This window comes from Neopelma chrysocephalum, unplaced genomic scaffold, assembly GCF_003984885.1.
Source record: "Neopelma chrysocephalum unplaced genomic scaffold, ASM398488v2 Primary Assembly neopelma1_75, whole genome shotgun sequence".
NCBI lineage: Eukaryota > Metazoa > Chordata > Aves > Passeriformes > Pipridae > Neopelma > Neopelma chrysocephalum.
In genome coordinates this window covers 2,107,532-2,131,809 of record NW_020897736.1, presented here as the reverse complement: position 1 = coordinate 2,131,809, position 24,278 = coordinate 2,107,532, and the positions used below count along the sequence as shown (strand labels likewise).

Here is a 24,278-nt window from a genome sequence, read left to right as displayed (position 1 = left end):
GTGCTTACTGTACTTTCACTAAATTGTGGAGTTTACTATTAGTAAGAGTTTTAATTTAATATTATGTAAAACTCAGTGCATAATTTTGCCTTAGGTCAAGTAGCTATTGTTCCTTCTTTTAGGCATGCTCTTTCTAAAAGGATTTTTCACAACAGCAGTGAAGGAAAGCTAAGATCTGTATTCAAACACAGGAAAATGGCAAATTTTGTGGTCTCGCAAAGGAGAAGAGACTGTTGCATAGCTGGATTTTCTGTGGATTCCAATTTGGTGTTGTGACATTGCTAATACCTAGCAGCTCAATCCTCTTTAAACTTTTTTAATAATACAAAATCAGATATAATTCGACCTGTAAAACATGTTTTGAACAGTTTGTCTCCAGTTTCTATTCTGCCCATTCTTGTGCATGTGCTTTGCTTTGATCACATAATTAGCCTTTAAATTAGTGGCATAATAGAGCCTTTTAGTTCCCTGGATTGTCACTACTGTACTGTATTCAGCTTTACATTTGCCAGCATATTTTTTATATATGCATTTGAATGTGATATTTTCTTGTAGATAAACTGATTTAAAAATGAAATGTGGCACACATTTAAGGTGTAAATTATTATTTTGTAGTGTATATAACCTGAGATATCTCCAAACATCTCAAAAATACCCGAACTATTTAAAGGGTTCATAGAATGTGTCCTCCCTTTGGGGAAAAAAGTGGAAAGATCAGTAAGGTGACAATTAAAACAACACAGTTTCATGTATGTACTGTACTATAAAGCGTGAAAGTGAATAAAATAAGGGTTGATATTCCTATCAGCAAATATTTTCTGTCTGATAGTAAATGTGAATACATCATGGTTTTGCATTAGGCAATATAGAATAATATGTCATATACTTTCACAAATGTAGTTCTTCTGTTGGCATTTGGGGACAATTTCTATCATTCTATGAATAGCTGTGATAGAATAATTGCATTATATGAATAGCTGTGATAGAATAATTGCATTTCAGGAGTTGGAGCAGGGGCTGTGGTGTGTTTCTATCCTTGGTAGAAACACTTTCCTTTTCCTTGAAAATAGAGCGTTATTTTTTTGAACACTGCAAGTATATTAAATATATATTCATTAATATTAAAAATATATTTTAAAAAATGTAATTAAAAATCATGTGGAGATGGGATCTGGTATGTAGATTATATACAATACACACAGTCCTTCATAAGTGGTAGGAGTTCTTATCTGCTGAGAACATTATTTTGCTTGTTTAAAATGTAGTGAAAGTGATCTTGCCACAATTATAAGCACAGGTGTTACTTGGATTGTGGTCTACAGAATCCAGATTAAAACAGTGATAGATTTTTATGGCATAAGATATTTTCTCAGAGACTGTTTTGTCTAACCTATATTCCCCTTCTTCCCAATTCTCTTTCAGATAGCGGTTCTGTGGATGAAAAGGTTTAAAATCACCTATTTGCTATAGGGATCATGTATTTTGTTGATGTTTGTTTGTGACTTCTTTGACCTGTTTTTGTTCCTTCATTTTAGTTGTGAAATCTGCATGGTTTTTTTTTCCCAGCTTTCCACTCTTTTGTTCTCCTTTGAGTGTATTGCAAATGTGTTGCATTTATAAACAGGATAACCCTCACTGTTGTGCTTATCATAACTGCCAACACAGGGGTCTGCTACTGTCAAACATGATATCTCATATTTCCCTCTAATTATCACCTACACTGCATTCACTATAGGACTTAAAGGACAACAGTATTTGGGAAGTAATACCTTATCTTCCCATGGGTTCTTCCAGTGTGTTTCACTAAATGCTGAATGCTACCAAAACGTACCCCAAAGGAATAGTTACTCTAGCTTTGGCCTGGAGCTGACCCTGCTAAACATCTTCATATGTCTTATATGTTTGATGCAGTTAAATTCTGACCAAAACTTACTAAAAGCAACCAAGTAACTGTACTTTTGTTGGTCTCTATTAAAGGCTCGGTTAGTAAGTGGAAGTTCCTTGGATGCTTCCAAGCTTTATGCAGTCCAGGCATTTACTGGGTGAGTACCAATATGACTTTGAATGTTGTTATTTATATCTCCAAAGTAGTCTCATAACATTGTAGTGTTTTTCTAAATTTTCTTAATTTAAGAAATTGCATTATTTTAAAGGGAAGATACACAACAAAACTGACCATGTCTTCTCCTTTTAATTTTTTTAATTACTTATTCTTTTGTGAAATCAATACAACAATTCAGGTGCCAAGGCTGACTGGATGCCAGATGTTTTTACCTTTTTTTTTCATATAAAATAGATGCCCTTTGAAGCTGTAACACAATTTTGTCTTCATTCTAGTAAATGTGCAGTAATATAATGCTAGTAATATAATATCAGTCTAGTACTTAAAAACTAAAAGGTCAAGGGAAAAAGATCTTCCAGTGGCTGAGTGTGAATGTGGCAGAAACCAGAATATTTTGCTTTGTTGCCTCCAGATGAAGTTATCTTGCATCTAGTTATAGGGATTCCTTCCTTTGAGGAAAATCTTTCCTTCCTATTTTGAATTGTCTGGAAAGGAAAAGAAGTAAAAGTCATTGGTAAATTTATCAGTTGCATTAGCTACCTAATTAAAAGGGATATTATCATTTTGCTGGTGCACTATGAAATCACTTTTTGCTATAGATAGGCTTTTTTACGAAGACAAGGTGATGACATCAAATCAATCATTCCTCTTCTTGTTTTTATATCTGAAAGGCTGTACAACAGATGCTAGATACTATGAAGTTTTCCTGGTTAGATTCCTATGTTTTGGGGTGGGGGTTACCCTAAAAGGCAATTATGGCATTTATTTGCTTAATGTAATTCACGTGCTTCTGTGGAAGGTATAGTTAAGGTAACATTTGTACTTACTGTTAGACCTCTAACAAAATTAAGAGCGTTCTCCAGCTTTTCAGTGGCTTAGGGAGTTTCCATACAGTTTGTCACACCTCGAAGTCTTATGTTTCCACCTTTCCCAACGCACAGAACCTTCAGAATTGCTGTAGAAGTGTGAGGCCATATGTGACATTGGGCAGGATTACTTGCTCAGCTTAAACCAGAAAAGCAGCAGTTTAACATCTAGTTATTGTGGAATTTAGGAGAGCATTTTGTAAGCAGACTCCAAGAGCGTGGGTACTGATAATCAGGTATTGATATCTATGCCTACAGGAAGCTGTATGTGACCATACTGTTTTGCCATAACCAGTTACTTAAATACCATTTCCTAATAGATGTAGGCCTTTAAAAAGTAATGTACAAGAGTGTATAGAATTCTAATTTTTTGTGGGTTGCACACAGAACAATCTCATAGGTGCTAGGACAACTTTTGCTACTGACAATGACTGCACAGACTGAAGGTGCTCTTTTTATGCCCTCTCTTCCAGTCACAGGTGAATAAATTCATATATTGAATAAGCTGTGTCAACCCCTTGTTAGGACATCCTGTAACCACTGCATGGGATGACTTCAAATGACTGACAATAGCTCAATACCAGCTCATGTTTTTAGATTAAACATTACTTCTACTGCTGACAAAGTGTAGACTGGGCCTCTCACCTTTGTCTGCAATATCTTTTTTAAGCCTCTGTTTCACTAGGCTTCCCTGAAAACAGTTATGCAATTTTCACTTCTCATTCAGCCAAAGAATGCTGTCATTTCAAAGACTTCTGTGGCTCTGTTTTAATCACACTTCCCAGTCTACTCCTGCATACAAAAACTAATCCTGAATTCTAGCATCCCTCAGCCTTTTCACTGACTGCAGTTTTAGCTATGATTCTTTTTTCCTCTTATGGTCTCCAAAACATGTTACTATTTGAAGTGAGGGCAGATTCCTTCCTTTACAACCATTGATACTGTGCTCTATCTATACACAAATATCTCAGTTGCCTCTTTTCTGCCTTGCTCTTCCCTCTCTGTCACAATGCAAAGCTGTGAACCCACCTCACATGCACATCTCACCAGCACATCCCACGTCCATGGCAGGGACTGCAACACTTCAGTCTCTGCAATGTTCTCCACTTGGCTGCATGAAATGAGAGAAAAGCCAGGACAAAAAAAAGTAAAGGAAAAGACCAAAGACAGCTTTCCTGGGGTTTGTCATCCAACCTCTCTGTTAAATGGCAAAAAGCACCACCTTTCCTGGGTCTTCCATACCAGTATCCCATAATAGCTTCTTCATTTTATTGAAAATGAGACACTTTAGAGTTCTTTATTCACATATTTTTAAAAAGTAAAAGGAGGTCAGCTGGGTTTTTTGTCATGAATCTTGGGTAGTACTGTTTTACTTTTTCCAGAGACTTGGTCTGTACTAATTTACTGTTTGTCTGATGGGGAGTCAGAGACTGATAATTTTACACATGGCCTAACCCATTCTGAAATTTGTTAATGATACACAGATTGTGCTGCATGCAGATGATTACTCCTTTCCTTCAGTGGCATGTTCTCAATGGTAAAACAAACTTATTTTTCTTGGACTCTGACAAATTCAAATACATTGTGGTTGTGCAACATATCTTCAGAAGCAGATAAAAAATAGTCAGTATTACAGATTTTTTTTTGTGGCTTGAGTAATAACTTTGATTAAACTTCACCATCTTCTATGTTGGTTTATAATTGGGCATAGGGAGGGGAGTAGAGAATTTAATTTATAACCTATATTAACATGTACAGTTTTTCTATGGCTAGTCTTTAATGTTCCAAAGATTATACACAAAGACTAATATTTCATTGTCAATACAGCGTTGCCCAGTTTTTTAGTTCTGGTGAAGTAGCTATTCTATTTTTCAATAAAATTTGATCTCACAATCCAGATCAGTATATTAATCTTTACTTCCAGTGATAGCCAACAATCTTTGCATATTTACAGTCCTCTTACATGCTGTTAGAAGGATCGATTTGTCCTTATACAGAGAACTTATGCATCGGAGGATTTCTAGTTTACATCCCCAAAATCGGGGCTGTTTCACTAAAGATGCAAGGAAAAATCCTACATAAGCAGTTCTCCAAAAATAAGATCGATTTCAGCCAAGAGGGAGGAGATATTATTGTCTTCTAGGAGTTCATCTGGTCATTGATTCATTGCACAGGAGAAAGGAGACAGTTTCCCTTTACAAGCTGCAGTTTCAGATTGCAGCTCTTCCCTCAAATGTGCTTTAGCTTCTTCAGTCTCTTAAAGGTATTCAGGTGAGTAAGTGTGTATCTGTAAGAATTTCCTGACATTGCCAGATTTGAAAAATTAATTGCAGAGAAGTTGCAGAACCTTCTGATGGAGCACATAAACGTCTTGGTAATAGCTACAGCACCGCCCTGGTATTGTCAGAAAAGATGGCGAAGTGCATTTAAAACCAAAATATTTAATGTCATTGATATTTCACTTTGCAGACGATAACTGGAGTGAGTTTTAGTAATACTTTTTCAAAATAACAAAATGGTTACCTCTTCACCACATATAACCTATAAGTAAATATTTGTTATATTGTAGAGATGCACGGAGGAAAAAGCAGATCAAGATATTTCTGCCAAGTTGAAGTTGAGTTGAAAATCATAATGAAAAGATTGTGGGGGGAAGTACAGATTGAGTAGAATATTAAGCTATTTAAAGAGACAGAGGTGTGAGTTGTGACAGGTTACTGACTGAGCATAAATTACACCACTAATGTCATAATAAAATATCTTTGCATTATGTATTCATCTGCCTTTATTCTGTCATTCTTGCTGTTCCCTCAAAAGCCAACCTTTTCTTTCTTTGGTAACATCATCAACATGCTTAACTCAGACATAACTCTTTTTTCCCATAAAAAGACTATTCTTGAATTTGGATTTTTTTCCTTGCTATGTGCTACTCCTTAATGATCAGTAAAAGGAGTTCAGTAAGAACCTCCATTTCACTCATATTTTATGTTACAGAGCAGAATAATAGATGGAAGTGATTTTACAGATATTGTCTGTCAGAAGTAGCTCTTTGTGGCATAAGAATTCCTTATCCACAGGGTGAGTTTTATTTACTCCTGGTGGAACTTCTCCTGAGTAGCGAAAAGCCCTGAGTTTCTGAGTTTATCTCTTAATCTCCATACATTTACTTTTCACAACCTCAGAAATGTTATTTTTCTATCATACTTTTGATGGGTTTGTAGGTCTGGAAGTTGCAATTTGGGTCTACTTTGATCTTTGTGTTCTTGAAAAAAATTCTAGTATCACAACCCTTCACAAAGACTGTTCATGTCAAAATATAAAGGAATTGCATAAACAGCTTATGAATTCTTTCCCTTTTTTAGATGATGATGCAGGTGCATCAGAAGGGGGTATGAAAGAAACAGATTATCCCCTGAATTTATAGGGTAAGAGTTAAGATAGTGCTTGGAAAGTGGTGATGCTCATAAGTGTTAAAATAAACTCTCCTATGCTCTAAGTGCTTTACTCACTCAACTAAGATATGAAAGGCATGACCATTTTTTCTCTTGTAACTAGAAGGAACTTTGCAAAGAAAAGCAGAGGGATGCCTTCATTTTAACATAGGCAACTTGGGAATTTTCTGTGCAAAAAACTGTGTCAATACAGACTTGATGCATTAGAAGAATTAAATTGCAACATCTACATCCAGCAGGAATCCTCAACCAGAGCGTTACCTTAGATATAGAATTTGTCAACTTTTTTGTCAACAGTTTGTCAGGTGGTGTGGGTGGGGTGTGGGGGTTTTAATCCTCAAGTCACCAAAGGAGTATCTGGGACCGAGTGCCGACCCTTCAAAAGGAAGTGAAAATTCTGTCACTGATTTCAGTTATATCTCTTTTCACCCAAAAATTGTTTTGTGTACGAATAAAATGAGGACTTTCAGATGATAAAATGATTATACACCAACTTCTCTGAGAATACATCTGTGAATTAGATCTGGCAAGGTATGTGGCAATCTTCCAATATCCAATGCAGAAAAAGTTCAGCAGGATAATACCTGTGTTAACTGTTCTGAAGAGTCAGGAAGAATGAGGCACATTGTTATCTCTATCACTATGTACTCTTTCAAATTCTATTGTGTCAGCCTTTTATTCCTTGAAGTGATTACAAGTTGCTCTTTGCTGCTGTTTCCAAGTTATATGTGAGATCTAATTGGAGTTTAATTTTGTGCTTAATGAAAAAGCTTAAACCGGGAAAGAGAAAATAATGATGGTCACCATGGAAGTATCTTAAAATGGGACAAGCTCTGTTTTCCACATTCACATGGAGTTATTTGAGATGTGAATCTGTGACTTTGCTAGATATTGTAGTCTTTATCAAATTTATTACAACAATGATATTCTCTGCAGCGTTGGGCTGCATCTCAACTACCAGATATACAAGACCTTCTGATGGTGAGCTACTGTTCTAACTTCTAAATCAATGGTAAAAAGTTTTAGGAGGTATTAAACACCCTTTCAGCTACTCTGTTTTGGGTGAATGCCAGAAGGAAAAGTCAGCAGCACCAAGAGCACTTTCACCAGCTTTTCGTAAGAAACGGAACATTTACCTTCTTTAACTGCTAACTGCTAATTTTGATTTTATCTGTAAATATACAGATATTAAAAGCAGTTCTTAAGGATGCAGACTTGTAAGCCCCATGTCTGTATTTTCTTCTTTGCCTCTGTGTCTCCTGCAGTGGCCTGTATGGCATTGACAGCATGCCAGACCTGCGCAGGAAGAAATCTTTCCCCATTGTTCGAGATGTGGTGAGTAACTCCTGAAACTGTTCATTCCTTTGTCAGTTGTCTACACCTTCCTTGTAATTACCACTGTGCATGGGAATGACAGTCTGTCAACAATTGTGTTAGGGAAAATAGGTATCTTGAGAGAATGGATTGAGGCCAGTAAAAGCCAATGAGGTGGTGTTATAATGGACTAGATAAATCTGAATATCTCAGTGAATATTTAGATATTACTTGTGTAATCAAGTAATGTGCATTTCAGGCAATAATAAACTGCCCATTCTCATTTTAAGTTAGCTTATGAAGACAGGTGCTATCAAGGGTTTGGGATAGTGATTGACTTGATTTGTTTTGATACTGAAAGAGGAAGAAAGTTCCTTTTAAAAAGCAGCCCTTTTTCACTATGAATATTTTAAAGATTTATGTGTACTTTTGGTACAAGATGAGGCATGGGGTTTTTAACAGTCATTTTGGACAATAATAGTCTAGAAAAATAAATTTCAGAAAGGTGAAAAGAATGGCAATTCCTTTGGGATTTATTCTGGCTTTCAGTCTAAACAAGATTAAGTAGAATCTCTCTGCTCTGAAGAATTTCAAGTGCTATTCACATTTCTCTTTTTCTTTTCCTGAAGTACAGAATTCATAATTCAATAAAATCCATACTTAGTCTCTGATGGTGGTGAGCCCCCAAACCAATTTTTCATTGTAAAGGAATGATGGGGAGTTAACCTAAGTAAATGTTACTGGGCCTGTCATTAAAAGATCAGCCTTTGCTAAATAATTGCTCGGTGTTTTCCCAGCTACACTGTCCAGTTACTTTACAGTGATACACTGTGCCATCTGAACAGTCAGAAAGAGAAAATACAGCAATCATTTTAGGGTAGAATTCCTTCTGAAATCAATGAAGTGTTACAATGTGTGACATAGTAGTATTACACAAATATAATCTACTGCCCCATTATGACACATTTATGCATATTAAATGACACTCTGTTTTAATTGTTGGAACTGTTTGCAGAAAAGTATAGCTCAGAATTCTTTAAGACATCAGAATGATAATTATTCACTTTGAAAGGGATAACACTTTCATTTTATTATTTTAGTATGTCAGTGATTGCTGCTTTACTGTCCAGTCCCTGGAGGATAACTCCTCTTGAAGGAATTCTATCTTTAATAAGTGTAAATTGCAGTTTTAAAGCTGAAATTCATTCTGAAATTGAATCATTATGGACTTACAGTATCGTTCTTAGCTATATGTTCTTTAACTATATACATCTTTAAAAGAGTAAATTGTATTACAATTCAGTTCTACATCTGTAAGCCTAAAAAACTTCTACCAACTTTAAAAGAACTTATTTCAGACTTAGTGTAGGTCTTTATCTTTGAAAGACTATTTGTATTTAAAGGTATATGTTTCAAGCAGCCTCCTGCAAGCTCTGAGCTTTCAATTGGTTCCAACACACCTCATTTAAATCAATTACTTAATGGTCAGGTCCTTGTAAGATGTGATACGCTGTAAGTGATCCTTGCTAGAAATGAGTGATATACTCTTTTAATACTGACTGAAATAGATATAATTTCATATATATTTTTGTTGCAATAAATCTGACAAATTATTAACATTTTTTAAAATTTCTTTCCAATCTTGGCTGGATTTTTCAGGCTATGGTAAGTACTTTTATACTGATAAATGTTCTAAAATTATCGTAAAAGCTTTTATGGATTTCATTAATGTCATATTTTATTATGACCTTGTATTGGAAAGTAGGAAAAATATTTTATGACCAAGAATTTAATCATAAGAGAATGTCTTGTCCTCTGTATCACATATACCAAAATTATTAGGAAAAGTTTATGTTAAAAAGGTATTGATGTATTCCAAATATCCTTTCTAATGATACAAGCAGAATGTTTGGCACCCAAGCATAATGCTTCCCCTGTGGTACTGAGAGACTTAGATACCTAGAAAAAGAGAAGTTGTGAGGGCTTTTTAAATTTTACTAAATGTAAATAATAATAATATAATTGTCTTTGAGGCTGGGATTTTTTTCCACTAAAATCCCTGTAAATTTAATCCACATGACTGTTAAATATGCTGGTTTATCACAAATCCCTCTGGACATCACTTTCTTCCAACATGACAAACACTTGATTAAGAACAACGTAATTACCTGTTTTCTGTTAGGTTTTGTTATTTGATATAGGGCACTGGACTATAATTTTAGACATATTTCTGATTAAGGGGCAAAATGGTAAAGTTCCATGATTCCATGAGCACCCATTGGGAGTACTGAGCTTCAAGGACACAGGACAGGGCCAAAATTGCTTCCCTTTTTTCCTTTTTTCTCATGGGAAATAATATCTGTTTATTGACTTCTACTGATCCCATGAAGCTGCAATTCTGCTGGCTCATGTGCTTTGGTGAATTGCTGGAGGACAGAACACAGCAGCAGCCACTGCCCCATAATCCAGGTTAATGTTATTATGCCCTTTGTACTCCTGCCCTGACAAGTCATCCACATTGTTCTCTCACTTGGAATGGCTGGGATTGTGCAGCTGAGACCTGAAAGGATCAAATCCCTTTCTAAGTATAAGGGACATGAAGTCTACAGTTCAAAACTATAAAACCAGCACACCGAGGGCAAGTAAATATAAATGGGTACTTTGCAAGGCTTTGAGAAGAAACCCATGCTTTAAGAGGGATCAAAAGATGGGTGCTTTTAAAGTAATTTTTTTTAACCTGAAACTCTACTGATTATGAAAATTGTTTCTTTTCTTCTTAATGATCCCATTGCATTTTTCCTTACCATTTTTTATTTTGATGCATGGGTCCTGTAGCATTAGGTTTTGTCCCAAAAAGTTTGAAACAGCAAAGCCTCTGGGCTCTTGTTTAATCTTTCCTGTGACTTTGTCGATCTCACTGGCACAACCTGATGGAATTGCCCATACTCACAGACATAGAATGAAAAGATGGTCACAGAGAAGTAAACAGAATTATTTACTTAATAATAATCGAATGGGAAAACTGATAGCAAATTAATGGCATAGTGAGGGTAAACTGCTGACTTTAAAGAAGAAAAAAAAAGGAGGGTTCTTTACATCTCAACTGTAATAGGACAGTGATAAATCAAATCAAATTACTAAACCAAGCGTGACTCTTACCCTATAATTGGTTTCACAAGATTAATAATTTTGTGTCAATCTGCAAGTTTAATTATTATCAAGAGAAACTTATTGAAAATTGAATCAGGGGAAATGAACATTTAAAATTAAAATTGAACAGTCTTAATATATCTAAATAAATAAATAAAAATCAGTTTTAAATGTCAGTGCTTAAAATGATAAAATGGGAAGAAATTAGAATTGTCCCTTCATCCAAAGATTAATGATGCAATTCCTCTGTTGATGTGAGCCTGAATTGCTTCTGACCCAATACATATTTCAGAAAAAAATGTCATATGCAAAATATCACTGAAATTTTTGCTGTAATAGCTCTGTAATGGTGAACTACAGAGACACACTGCACAGTTAGGTGAAAATTTGTATCCCCACAACAAAAGCAACCACAGACTTATGGTTAGTGGGTGGTTTTGTCATTGATCTCCAGGGTGCTGGACTATGAGGGCAGCAGTGCATGACAAAGCAGATCCTGGGTGACAGAAGAACAGAGATAAAGCACAAGCATAGAGACACATATGGAATGATTTCAAATAGGGGTAAGGAAGAATGAGAACATTGCAGGTGAAGTGCAGTAATAGAACAGTGCTATGGTTGATATTTCGCACAGTGAAATAAATCTTACCTGTTTCTGTCAGGCCAAAAGGAGTACTGATAGCAGAAGCGATATTCAGATTTGAAATATTATTTAGAAAACACACAGAACTCATTTCACCAGGGTCTTTTTCCTTCTGATCATTATACTTGCTAATCAATTCTCAAGGAACTGTTTAAATTTCAGGGTTATTGCAATAAGGAATAGAAATTTGCATTGTTTATTGTATATTAAAAATATTTCGAGTCACTTCGTATGTACTGTACTAGAGCAAATGGGATTGTCTCTACAACCAAGTGTGTAGTATTTGGAACCAGGAAGTGTTCATCTACCAATAACCTCATGTGGCCAAGTGAGGACAGATTGAGACAGAGTTCCAGCCTTTTTTCTTGCCTCCAGGGACCAGAGTATTTCTCCATATATCCATGTGGAGAAATATGGATACTGTGATCCACAGTATCAAATTAACGTTCTCTTTAAGGAAAATAAGAATTTAAGGTTTTTCAAGGTCTTTTTATTTAAAACAAGTAACACTTTTATACATACGCACAGTTTAAAAATGCTCAGTGAGTTACAAAAATTATCCACACTGACAACTTGAACCGTAAGACTACTGCAAAATGATCTCCCACGTTGCTGCAGGCACAGTCAGCTTCCAAATTAGGGCAGGATGCCTATCCTTGTACCACATTAATTTGGTTGGCAAAGCGGAAAAACAGTGACAGCCTGTGGTTTAAAAAAACTAAGTCACAAACCTCTGAAAAACAGGTTTTCTATTAGGAATGGCAGTTCAGCTGGGCACTGCTGAAAGAAACAGTAATGATGATGGAAGGTGCACTTCCATTATGTACTGAAACCTTAAAAGTTGTGGGCTGCAAACATTAACTAAAAGTTTATGGAACTTCTGCAGTTTTGTTTATATCCAATAGCACAATCAAGTGCTAATTGCCTTCCATTAGATTTGACAGCTGGTGTTACAAGTATAATTTTAACCATTTTGCATTTGCCTCAAACAGACACTTGCAGCTCGAAAGTCTGGTATTTCCATGGCCATGCTCACCCGGACCTCCATAAACACTGAGGAAATGGTAAGTGTGTTCAATGGCACGCTTAAATCACTTTAATAATGAAGACATTTTTGTTAAAAGATTTTTAAAATTTGTTTCAGCCTTAGATGCTCCAAACTGGATGAAATTGAGTGTGTGAATATTCCATTTATTGCGTAGGAACTTTCAGGGATCCTGAGCAGAGTTTGCTGCCTGATCCACGGTTACAAGGCCAGGTTTGCTTCTGCTGACTCACACCCACGACAGTCAGAAGAGACTGAGCAAGAAACCTTTGTTTTACCAAGCAGTTATTTGGGGGAAGCATTTTATACCGTGCTTTACTTGCAGTCTTTCAGCATCTCTATGTCTTCATCACATCATGGGTGCAATCAGAATGACAGGACTCTGCAGGAAGGTTTCTTTGTGATCATTATTTTTTCCCAGTCCTTATAGGTGGCTGGGACACTGTTTGACTTTTTTTAATGTAACTCACACTAATAACACGTCATTCTTGAAGAAATGTTTAATTCATACAAGAAGTGACCACGAGAATATTCTGAAAAATCATATTCTCATAGCTAGTAAAACCTGTGTATTGTGGTTTTCCATTATTGACTTCACTTAGATTTTGAAAAAGAAATTTATTTGAAACAAAACCACAAAAGGTGTAATTTTCCTCAGGAATACTTAAAGTGTGATGCAAGATTCACATGACTAAACTAAGCAAAAGGACTAATTTGAAGGAATATAGGCCCATTTTGTGTTCCTTAACTTGCTAGTGCATACACAGCCTTCTAAAATATATCCTACATTGAAGAAAAATGAAGTGTTGAATTTTTCTTACGCAGTTGTTAAGCTCCATAGTAGAAGAATGGAAGAACAGAATATATAGACAGGTGTTCTGGGAACTGAAACCCACAGCACAAATACACACACGTCCATCTTACCTGATTTATTGTGAACTTTCTGTGCTTGTATGGTAATCATAAAGTAACAGTTTGGTAGTGCTCAGGGATGGATTGCTGAGGTAGAAAACAGCTGGTGTTTGAAATGTTCTTTCAGTAGAAGAAGGAGTTATTTTATTCTACTATCTCAAAATAGTAACAAAGGTTGGCAGAATGAAAGAGAACTATTGAATCTTAAGAAGAAGTTCAAGGCTGAGAGAAAATTATACAGAAAAACTTACACCATGCAAGTCGTACAAAATAAAGACTTTTTTCCATGTTACAGTTTCTACAAAAATACCTAAGTTACAGTTTCTACAAAACTACCTAAGTTCAGTAAAAGAAACTAAGATACTCCATATGCTTCACTAAAAGATGTTTACTGAGAAAAACCTATGTATGCATTTATTATCTTTTATGATGATTAATATAGATGCAGCTATTTATTTACCTGCCTCCCTTCCTGTAAAAACTATCAGACTCTGACTTCAGTTGCAAGTTTTAGAGATAATGTTAATTGCCAACAAATGCAGGAGAATAAATAATGATTTGGACTGCACTTACAGATTCTTGAGTGGTACTGTTCAGGAGGAAAAAAAGAAGGCAGCAAATCCCAGTGGACAGCTCAGTGTAAGCATTTCTCCAATGCTTGCTGTCAACCAGGAGAAACTACTGAACTATGATTCAGGAGATATAGAAAAATTATTTCAATATGGTTTTATGCTTTATACTCTTTGGCCTCCTTTTGAACCATGTCATATGAAAAACTCTGCATCAGAAATAGATATTTCTTAACAAATCTTTAAATAAAAATGTAATTCCAAAGGTAGACAGCAAATATAATTTAGATATATCAAAGTTCATTTGATGAGAAAATGTGGAAAGCTTAATTTAGAGAAGAGGTGAATAGGAGAAGCCTGTCTTATCCTTTAGTGAGCCAGCCCTCACTAAACATATAAAGGGAAGTGAGTAATCTTTCACAGATAAATGTAATGCTACAGCCAGTAAAGCCACTGGCTAGATATTTAAAACATGGAAAAGATAATGCTTTTGTACTTGGTCTCTAAGTAGCCAGCTGAACTTAATAACCTAGGGCATCATTCAACAGGGTAGAGCAAGATTTGAAAACAAAAAGGACAGACATTTTCAGGCATAAAAGAACTCTCCAGATACTCTCCACAAAATGAAGATGTGAAATGCAGATGAAGAAATGCAGTCACCAATGAGAGTTACGCAAAAAAAAAATCCCTTTGGGCAAGTTATTCCTCTGATTAAGGTTTTTTGGCTTTTACCCTCCCTCAACTTTTTCTAGAGGGAATATTAGCGGCTCTGGTGGGAGCAGCTTATTTGCTGACTAGATTCAGCACGGAAATTCTTTGAACTAATGTCTTTTATTAAAAAAATCAAATGCCACTTACACAAAAAATTAAAACCTGAGGTGAAGGCTTTGAGCTTTGCCACCTGACACTGCTGTCCTTCTGGTAGAGCACACACATGACACTGTGAGTTTTTGTGTTTTCAGGCACAGATCCAAAGATGTTTTAAACAGTGCGATACGTAAACATATGTTTTCAGTTGAGCATTCATTTAATTGCTTTGCTGAACAAAGAGACAGGGCTGCAAGTTTGTAAAATAATATATTGATGACATTTAAAAGTATTTCAAGTAGTATATAACAGAAATAAACTTCAATTCAGAGGATAAGCAGATAACTAGATAATTCTCCTGTATATTGAGTGCTAAACATTGCCATGCCCAGAGCTCAGTGAATTCATATAACAGAAACATTTAAACAGAGAAAAGTAATAGGAATGAAAGCCTCTAGACAGAAAGATAAATAAAATTCTCCTTTGCAATTTGTTTTATTAACAACAGGGGAAGGAACATGTTCAGCACCAAAACTAATCTACGAATTGTGTCTTTCAGCTGAAAATTTCATTTACCCTCACATGTTTATTTCAAGGCCTGTTGAGCTGTGCCATTTTATTACTTACTGACATTTTCGAAGTTACTGGCAAAATTATTTATAATGTGAAAAAAACGTGAAGCTGAACAGGGTGAAAGGGCGGGATTTGTACTGAGGCTACCGGAGTTCAGGAGTGGGACAGTGTAACCTGCAAAGGAATCTTCAAATATCTGGTGGTTTCTGAGAAGCATCATTTCTCAGCAAGCTGCATAAATTCACTTTAGGTTTCTTTCTGAGCCCTGTGACTGGCAAGTTTTGACATGGCAGGCAGAAGGTGCAAAGAGGAATTCTCCAGAGTTAGGTGATGGTGACTAACCCAGTCGTTCTTAGGGTCTGCCAAATCAAACCAGTGCAGACCTTTCCTTGCTTTCAGGGAAGTTATTAGGACAGGCTAAGAAGCACCCCAGAGAGCAATTCAGTATTTGTTTTAGTCTTTCCTGCTGTATCAGGTTTTTTCCTTAGTTCAGTTCTGCAGTGTTCTCAGAAGTGCTGGGATCAAATGCCCACGAAATGTCTGACCGTGTATATTTGGTTTGGCTTCACAGGGTGGATGTTGATTTCAGTGTGTAACAACTTCAAGAAGAGTTGTTGCAGCCTAAGCTACTTAACATTTGGTTCTGCTATTTTTAGTGCTTGAACCTATGGATCAGTAGATTTATTGCCCCATGGTAATGGTTTTCCCATGGCAGCAGAAGTCTTTTAATTGATGGCTCTCATCGTGCAACATTATGCAGATGTGTGCACAAAAAATATTTTATTTTTATCAGACAATTTATCATTAGCAGAATATCTCACATGTTTTGAGCAGAGATGAAGATACACAAAACCAAGAACATGTCAGCATATTGGTAGACAGCCTAATATCTTCCATTTGGTATAAACTTACCACAGCTGAATATTAAGTATAAGGGAGTGCTAACAAATGCTCGACTGAGTAAGTTTGCTTTGCTTCCTACCCTATCAGAACTGTGGCAGAGATGTTGAAGCACAAATGGACAAATCACACACATTCTCAGGTGTTGTTCCCCATTTTCTACAGTATTAGAGCTACCTCATATTATATCCACACGGAACTAAGACATGGTAGGACAGACAGACTTTCAGAAATATCCCTCTGTGCCACCCCTTTTAATATGGTTTCTTCTTTCTAACAGAAACAATCATTCATTATAAGGGAACAGGTCTAGAACTTCTAATACATTCATGGCAGCCATGTACAAATTTAGTGAACACACAACCCCCAAAAAACCCACAAACGTTGTAAGATCATATTTTTGTGTGGCGCCAAGTACAGCCTACAGATTGCTGAGCTTTTTTTATTCCTGGTAAATCACCTGGACTTAAAAGATCTGGGTGCCTGAAAAAGCTCAGATAAACAAACTGGGCTATTATGGCCATATAAGCCCATGTTTTATATACAAAACTTCAGAGATTGCTTTGTTTTTATCTTATGAGAGCACTGAGGAGCTGAGATTGAGGTTGTTACTGCACTAGTCAGCCAATAACTGTTCTTGTGGTAGAACTGGTCATGAGGCTTAAGCCAAAACAGTCAAAGAAATGGATGTGGATTTTTGATTGTTTGCAGGTAAAAAGCAACTTGATTCTTAAACAGGAAGTAGTGAGTATGCTATTACAGATAATAGCACAGGAATACAGATAAAATGGAACTCTAAAACTGGCCAGCTTTTATTTGATGAGATTATATAGACACTACATATTAAATGATAGCGTTGTATATAATCAAAGTACATTTTGTGCAGTGTGTCTAAGTAGAAAGTATTTAAATATTCGGAAGTAACGTTAGGTAGCTCATTAAAATGTACCAATGAATGTAATGCTGATGAATTTTTTAATTTCTGCCTAAAAATATAAAAATATGCATAAGACTTCGTGTTAATTGGCTGACTTGATTCCGGCTTAACTCTGCTGTTTCTGAATTCAGACAAAACAGTCATCCAGGGTTCTTTTGTCTTCAAAGTATAAGGCAAAATGAGTAAATCAGTGTTTTGCAAATTCATACTTCTATGTATATTCTATGTATGTTACTTCTATATAGAAGTAATTCATATTTCTATGTATATAGAAAATATGTATATTTTCTAGCATTTTAAGTGTAAATGACATATAATTTAGCTACAGTTCGCTTGTATTAAACAATAGTTCACCTAAAGTCTTGATTTTTTTTCTTACCCAACAGAAAATACATGTCTTCAAGAAGACATTGCAGGCTTTGATCTATCCTATATCATCAACCACACCTCATAACTTTGAAATTTGGACAGCTACAACTCCCACATACTGTTATGAATGTGAAGGTCTACTTTGGGGCATAGCCAGGCAAGGCATGAAGTGCACTGAATGTGGTGTCAAATGCCATGAGAAGTGCCAAGACCTCCTGAACGCTGACTGTTTGCAGAGTGAGTATTTCTTGACAACTAAAACGTTGCAATACTTCACACCTTTTGATTTTGTGGGTACCCTGAGATATATCCTGAAACAAAGACCACATCATCCAAAATCAGCGAGGGCATGTTCAACAGCTGAGAAGCTAACCAGAAACTTTAGGAAACAACTACTGTTAATTTTGCTTTTGTCCTTAAAATGTGCCAAATGTTGCGGGTCAGTTACAAAATAATGCTTGGTAACATCAGAGAATTATTTACTTTCTACTGCCTAAGCCTAAAAAATGGCAAAGATTAAAAAAATATTCATGATACTTATTGTAGTCATATTATTGTGCTGCATAATAGACAAAAATATTAAACAGTAAGTAGGACCTTGCCTTTCAAAATACCAAACCATGTATGTGTAAGGGAAAGGAAAATTTAGTCAGGAAGTCATTTGGGACCTTTTTCTTTGGTTTTTCTTTGCCCAGATTGATTCCAACCACCATGCATTCTCCTTCAAAAATATACCAGGTACATTTAAACCATACTTAAATTACAACACAATTATTACACAAGATTCTAAACAATAGAAAAACAAGAGCTGCAAATTTTCTAGTATTCTTATTTTGGAATGAAAGGTGCTTTTATAACTCTGGAGTTATTCCCCATTGTTCACTGTTGATGTGTTCCTGCACTTCTCCAGGTAGGAAGAGTACATAGATATTTCAATCAGGTCTTCCTTCTTCCCACTGTGTTCTCTGTGTGAAGAGCTGTCACAAGGGATGGATTCTCAAGGTTCATACTCTTCAGGAACTAATCAAAATTTCCCAGAGCAACTGACCCCATGGAGCACAAACCAATGATGAATTTCTAAATCAAGCTGCTTAACTGCTTAATTGTGATTCTGCACTATGGCTGAAACTGGGCTGTGTTTGACAGCTAAGCTTTTGACATAGTTTCACAAGTGAGAAAGGAATGTTTGTTTTGAAAATCAGTTATTACAGAGGTAGCTTGTACAGCATTAATGTGATTGTTGGTGGTGAATAGTCAAAGGTGTATAAAGATGATACTCGTGAGCAGATTCTTCAGTAAGTGCAAATAGCTCTGTTACTGGGACAGTAACAAAAGCAGAATTGTTTTCAGAATGTCAGTTCCTGTTCACTCTTATTGACTAATTGTCTCATTTCATTCTGGGTATGTTTTAAGACTGGCTAAAAATAATAATGATTTGCACATCAGCCCATTGATCCCTCTGTTTTGTGTAGTCATTTGACACCCTGTTTCTGCTGGGAATCACTTGGTTTATACTACCTGGATTTACAGGCATGGAAACGAGTTAAGCTTGTACTTCTGCTGGCAACAGGATATGTGCAAGTCACTTGCCAACCTGATGGAGGAAGCAGAAAATAGAAATTGCTTTCCTAAATTTAATTTCTCCCCTTACACATCTTATCTTGTTTAGTGCTATTTGTGTGCAGGGGGAGGAAAACATGGAGGAGGGGCACTGGATTGATACTGATATTCTCAAAATGTAATGTAGGATTAATCTTGTAGGGGGGCCCCAAACCAAATCTTTATGGACTGCATTGGATCTAATTGAAGGTTACTTTCTACACATCCTTCAGGAACTGGGCTACTGCTGGGATTAGGAGCTACTCTGCTATGACTCACTTTTGCTGCTCCCTGAAAAGGCTGATTGTATTCTGTGACAAAGAGCTATCAAGTCTTCTGTAGAGTGTTGTGGGAATTCCCATATCATAATTACATACAATAATGGTCTAGAAATAAAGCATAGCTGAAACTTACTCCACCAGAAGGGGACATTTTATTTTGGAGGATTTAACAGAATAACATGTCATGTTGTAACACTTTGTTTGAGAAATATTTTTAATTTACGAAAATCAAGATTAATTTGCTCCGTGAAACTTATATTACAAATCTTGTTTCAACAGTGGTGTTATGAAGTATTGCAAAGATCAAATGGTTGTGAACATGGTAATCATGTCTGTGTGCTGGGAGGAACCTTTCTGTTACTGTTATTTGGGTGGTTCTCGTCTCACCAAACACATGAAAACCCTCCTCTGCTCCACCAGGATTTCCAACCTGGTTACTGCATTCAGTCCCCTTTTGAATTACACTAGAGAGACCTGGGAGGTTTTTTTAATTGGAAGTTTCATATGGCAAGAACATTTTTTTCTGTCTCATGGATCCTCTGTCCTGTAGTGCATTCTACAAGTACAGCACAATACAGATCAGTGGTGTATTCTTAAGAGATACCTTACATACAGTCACCCCTGCTTGAAAGACTATTTAGATCTGGCCTCTAGGATTTTGGTTCATTTTTATCAAAGAAAACAGTAGTTGAGTCTGTGTCTCTTCCTGTGGAAGTTTGAAGAGTGGGAAATGAAAGCTTCCTGAGGTGTCTGTAGGAGCTAGCACATATAAAGTATAGCATTTTAATCTCTTTTTGCTGTTTGAGAGAGTCACAGTTCAAACTGGAATTGTTACTACAGCTATTTCTGCTCAGCAATAAAAGCAAAGTGAGAAAAGCAAGATCCAAGATCATGTCCCTGACAGTTTCAGGGTTACAAGTTACTCACAGGCTGTGTGTAGTATTATGATTTCTCATAATAGAGAATGGTTAGAGAGGTTGTTCTTTGTGAGGCTTCTTAAAAGTGTCACTGCACACACTGAAAAACCACATTTAAGCCAGCTAGGCCTGAGTATAATACCAATAAGGAGCTGAGCTGTTATTACTCCTCAGAATAAGTAATCCTTTCCCTATGGGGTGACATACCTTCACTTATTTACATGCTGACCATACCTCTCCCTGTTTCACTCTTCCAACTGTCAAGGCAATAATTCTCTGCTAATTTTCTAAGAGCTGAGTTGGTTTTCAGGGTGCCCCAATCATGCAGGTGGCATGAGAGATGTATCCATCCCTGAAATAATTTCATCTGGCTAAAATTGAAAAGCTACAAAAGGCATACAGAGTAAAAGTATCCTTTTTATCTTCCTTTTCACTTAGCTGAAGAAAAATTCAGCCCAGAGGTTGCCTGGCCCACATCACTAACCCAAAAAACCATAAAAAAATGTTTCAGAGCACCATGCTGTCTTTGAAGAGTTTTTACAGATATATAAATGAAAAGTCTTAGAGAGGGCCTGCAAAAAAAGAAATAGGATTGGAAGTCATCTGTGGTGTGAACAGTTTGAAAACATTGAACCACAAAGTCTTGAAAGGACAAACCTCTGGAAGGCAAATTGCAGATAAAATATTTAACACACCTAAGGGATCCCGCTCTTCTCATTAGCATGCAAATGTTTTTGAGCATCCTGTCGTATTTTTTTGCAACAGATTAATTGTTCAGTGGGCTTGAATATTATACTGCTTTGAAAATGAGGTTCGTGCACTTTGTTTTACATTGGAAAAATGAATTGACCAATTGGTTAAATCTCTGTTGTTGAGAAAGCTAATGCTAACAGTATCATAAAGCCAAATGTAGTTATTTTTATCACAGTCATTCTTTGGGCCATCTCATAATCACGAGGGTGTGTTGGCCTCCAAGCCTCTGTGATTTTTTTTTTATATGCAATGATTGCTAATGTAGACTGTAGAAATGAAGTCACATCTCAAGCTCTTTAAGGTCAATATCTAACCTTGTTCTAAATTAGGTTTAAAAAAAAATCAGTAGTACTTTCATTAGACCACTCATCTTCAACAAGATATCCCTTTCTAGTACGAGGTGCAGTATTAAGTTAGAATTGATTTCAATCATGTTGAGTTTGTATCAGTCCCTAGGGTAAAAGGGGCTTGTTAACTTCATGTGCAATGTAAGTTAATGATATTGTCTCAATTAACTTGATCAATACTGCATGAAAAGAGTTGTTGATAGACTGTCAGCAATTGAGGATGTAAAAATAGTTGCAATAAATAATTTCATATAAATAGAAGACTATCGAGTTCAGGGAAGTTGCATTTTAACAGATATTTGATTTTTATCTGTACAATTTTATCAGCAAGGTTTTTAACAGGAATATGTTATTGCCATTTATATTGTGTCCATGGTTTATCATTCAGTTATGATGTTGCATTTGTACTTTTTTAAGGAAGGGCAGAAAATAAGAGAAAATGAAAAATATTCCTTCCTGCACCTTCCAAGAATGACCTGTCACACTTCCAAGCAGATCAGCCATCATGCCTTTTGTGATAAAATCACTAGAGAATTCCTTATCTGGTATTTAATTTCATGGTAGCATTTAATTCTATTTCTACTATTTCCTAGTTTTTCAGTCTGGAAAATCTTTAATCACTAGAACTTTGGGCTTCTGCATTCAAAAAAATTAGGTATTCTGACCTAGAGATTTTCAAGATTTAGTGCCATGGAAAACACCTTGAGGAAGGCACATAATTCAGCTCTTTGACAATCTGGGATCACTGGTGTCTGTTATCTCATCCCACACTTTTCCAATCTTATGACATTATGCCTTCCCACTTTACTATCTCTCTCTCTATATATAGATATCTCTTTGCCTCTGATGTGCTAAGATACCTTCAGGCACATTGAAAAATGAGGAAAACAAAAACATGAAATGTTTGTTTAGTAAGACTCCACTGAAATTTCATGCTGAAAGATGACCCTTTCTAGTTCTGTGGATGTGTTGATAATTTTTTTCTTTAGCCATTGCAAGCTGAGAGTGACTCAACAAAAAACTCCTTCCAAAGAACATCCTGGTGTTTGATAATATTGTAAAGACAGAACTCTGTTCTTCTTCAGTATTAAAATATCTGTATTCTAATTTCATAGCAAAATATTCAGCATAATTTTGTCTTAATTTTACTGTCTTTTTCAAGGGAACAATAATACTTGGATCCTCCCAGGAGTTGAGGATGGCTAGTTGGATGATGTTTCCAGAAGCTTTTGGAAAAGTACTTAGTGCTGCTAATGATAATGATGATGATGATTGTGACACTCAGTTTGAGCAGTGTTTAACAACATGAGCCAGAATTCAGCAATGCCTGTAGCAAGTGGCAATGTGTCAGTGATTATAAAATTTGTAATATTCATCTTGCTCTATATGTTAGTCTCATCAAGAGGTGGAATAGCCTGTTAAGCGCTGCAGGAATTTAAATTTTTGCTTGCTACATTTGTAATACTCTCCTGACCATAGAGGTCTGATGTTTCTTTCCTCACACCCAACTGCAAGATCGATATTTGGGGTTTTGTCAATGTACATTTAGGTATTGTGGAGGCATTGATCAGAAGCTCTTTCCTCTGGCACACAAAGGACACTTTGTAAGGTGAACTTCACTTTTGTTTTGAAGGACTTCTGAGATCATTTACAATTGTTCGAGAGAGAAATCTCTGCAGAGCACTTCTGAAAAGAACTGTGAATAAAATCTGCAACAACTTGGTATCCTTATAATTTTTTTTTTTTTTATTAAACCAATAAAATCTGTAGTGGTTTTGATGTTCCAGAAAAATTACCTGAGTATTTTCTTTGTTTTCCAGACTTGTGTAGTAGGATAGGCCTGACATATTGCCACAGGGTAATATAGTCTAGAAGTATTCTCACATAGATAATAACCTCTGATCTCTTCTACCATCCTCATATACTTAATGAAATTATCAGTAATATCCATTTTACTGGAGAGAACAACCTTTCTGTTCTGTACCTGTAATATGTTATTTTCATGAGCGATCCCTCAAGAAGAGTTTTACGAAAAGCCTTAAAGTTTAATACCACACAAGCACAGTAGTGGTGTTTAATGATGGAGTTTTGAGACCACAATTTAGTGCCTACTGCTCAGCTCACGTGTTCAGATGTTTTCACAGTACTGAGCAGTACTGATTCAATAAATATTTCTAGGTATAACAAACACCTGATGGAAGTTGAATATTAACCCATCGTGTTTAACTAAATCAGTTGATAATTTTAGGTATCACAAAGAATAAATACTAGAGTCTTGGTATTATTCAGATTAAACAAAGGTCTCATTTGAGTACTGCAGTACCAAGAGTTGACTGGAGACTCTAGAGGCAAAAATGAACTAAATTAGCTTTTTAATAACAATAGTGACCTTTTCTCTCCTTTCAGGAGCAGCTGAAAAAAGTTCCAAACATGGTGCAGAAGACAAGACACAGAATATTATTAGTGCTATGAAGGAAAGAATGAAGATTAGAGAGAAAAATAGACCAGAGGTGTTTGAAGTGATCCAGGAAATGTTTAATATTTCCAAAGAAGATTTTGTACAATATACAAAAGCAGCGAAACAAAGTGTTTTGGATGGAACATCCAAATGGTCAGCAAAAATAACCATCACAGGTAAATTTTTTTCTTTCTTTCCTAGTCATCTCCTGGTTCAGGAATAAGATTTATTATAAGCAGAGCTGGAACTGTGTGTTCAATTGCCCACTTGGTGCATCAGCAAACAGTTGAATTTATAGCATGCTAACTGCAAGAGCTTGAAGTT

The 24,278-nt window shown here is 36.0% G+C and overlaps 1 protein-coding gene across 4 annotated transcripts in view; it reads left to right on the top strand.

Annotated features, from left to right (window-relative positions):
• UNC13C (unc-13 homolog C) overlaps window positions 1-24,278 on the top strand; it is a 136,546-nt gene that overhangs the window by 21,996 nt on the left and 90,272 nt on the right. For all 4 annotated transcript variants that reach the window (XM_027688299.1, XM_027688300.1, XM_027688302.1 and 1 more), the window contains exons 2-8: window positions 1,423-1,445; window positions 1,978-2,042; window positions 7,646-7,715; window positions 9,354-9,359; window positions 12,480-12,551; window positions 17,617-17,836; window positions 23,903-24,130. In XM_027688299.1, coding sequence (XP_027544100.1) covers window positions 1,423-1,445; window positions 1,978-2,042; window positions 7,646-7,715; window positions 9,354-9,359; window positions 12,480-12,551; window positions 17,617-17,836; window positions 23,903-24,130 — 684 coding nt within the window. The remainder of the gene's footprint in view (window positions 1-1,422; window positions 1,446-1,977; window positions 2,043-7,645; window positions 7,716-9,353; window positions 9,360-12,479; window positions 12,552-17,616; window positions 17,837-23,902; window positions 24,131-24,278) is intronic.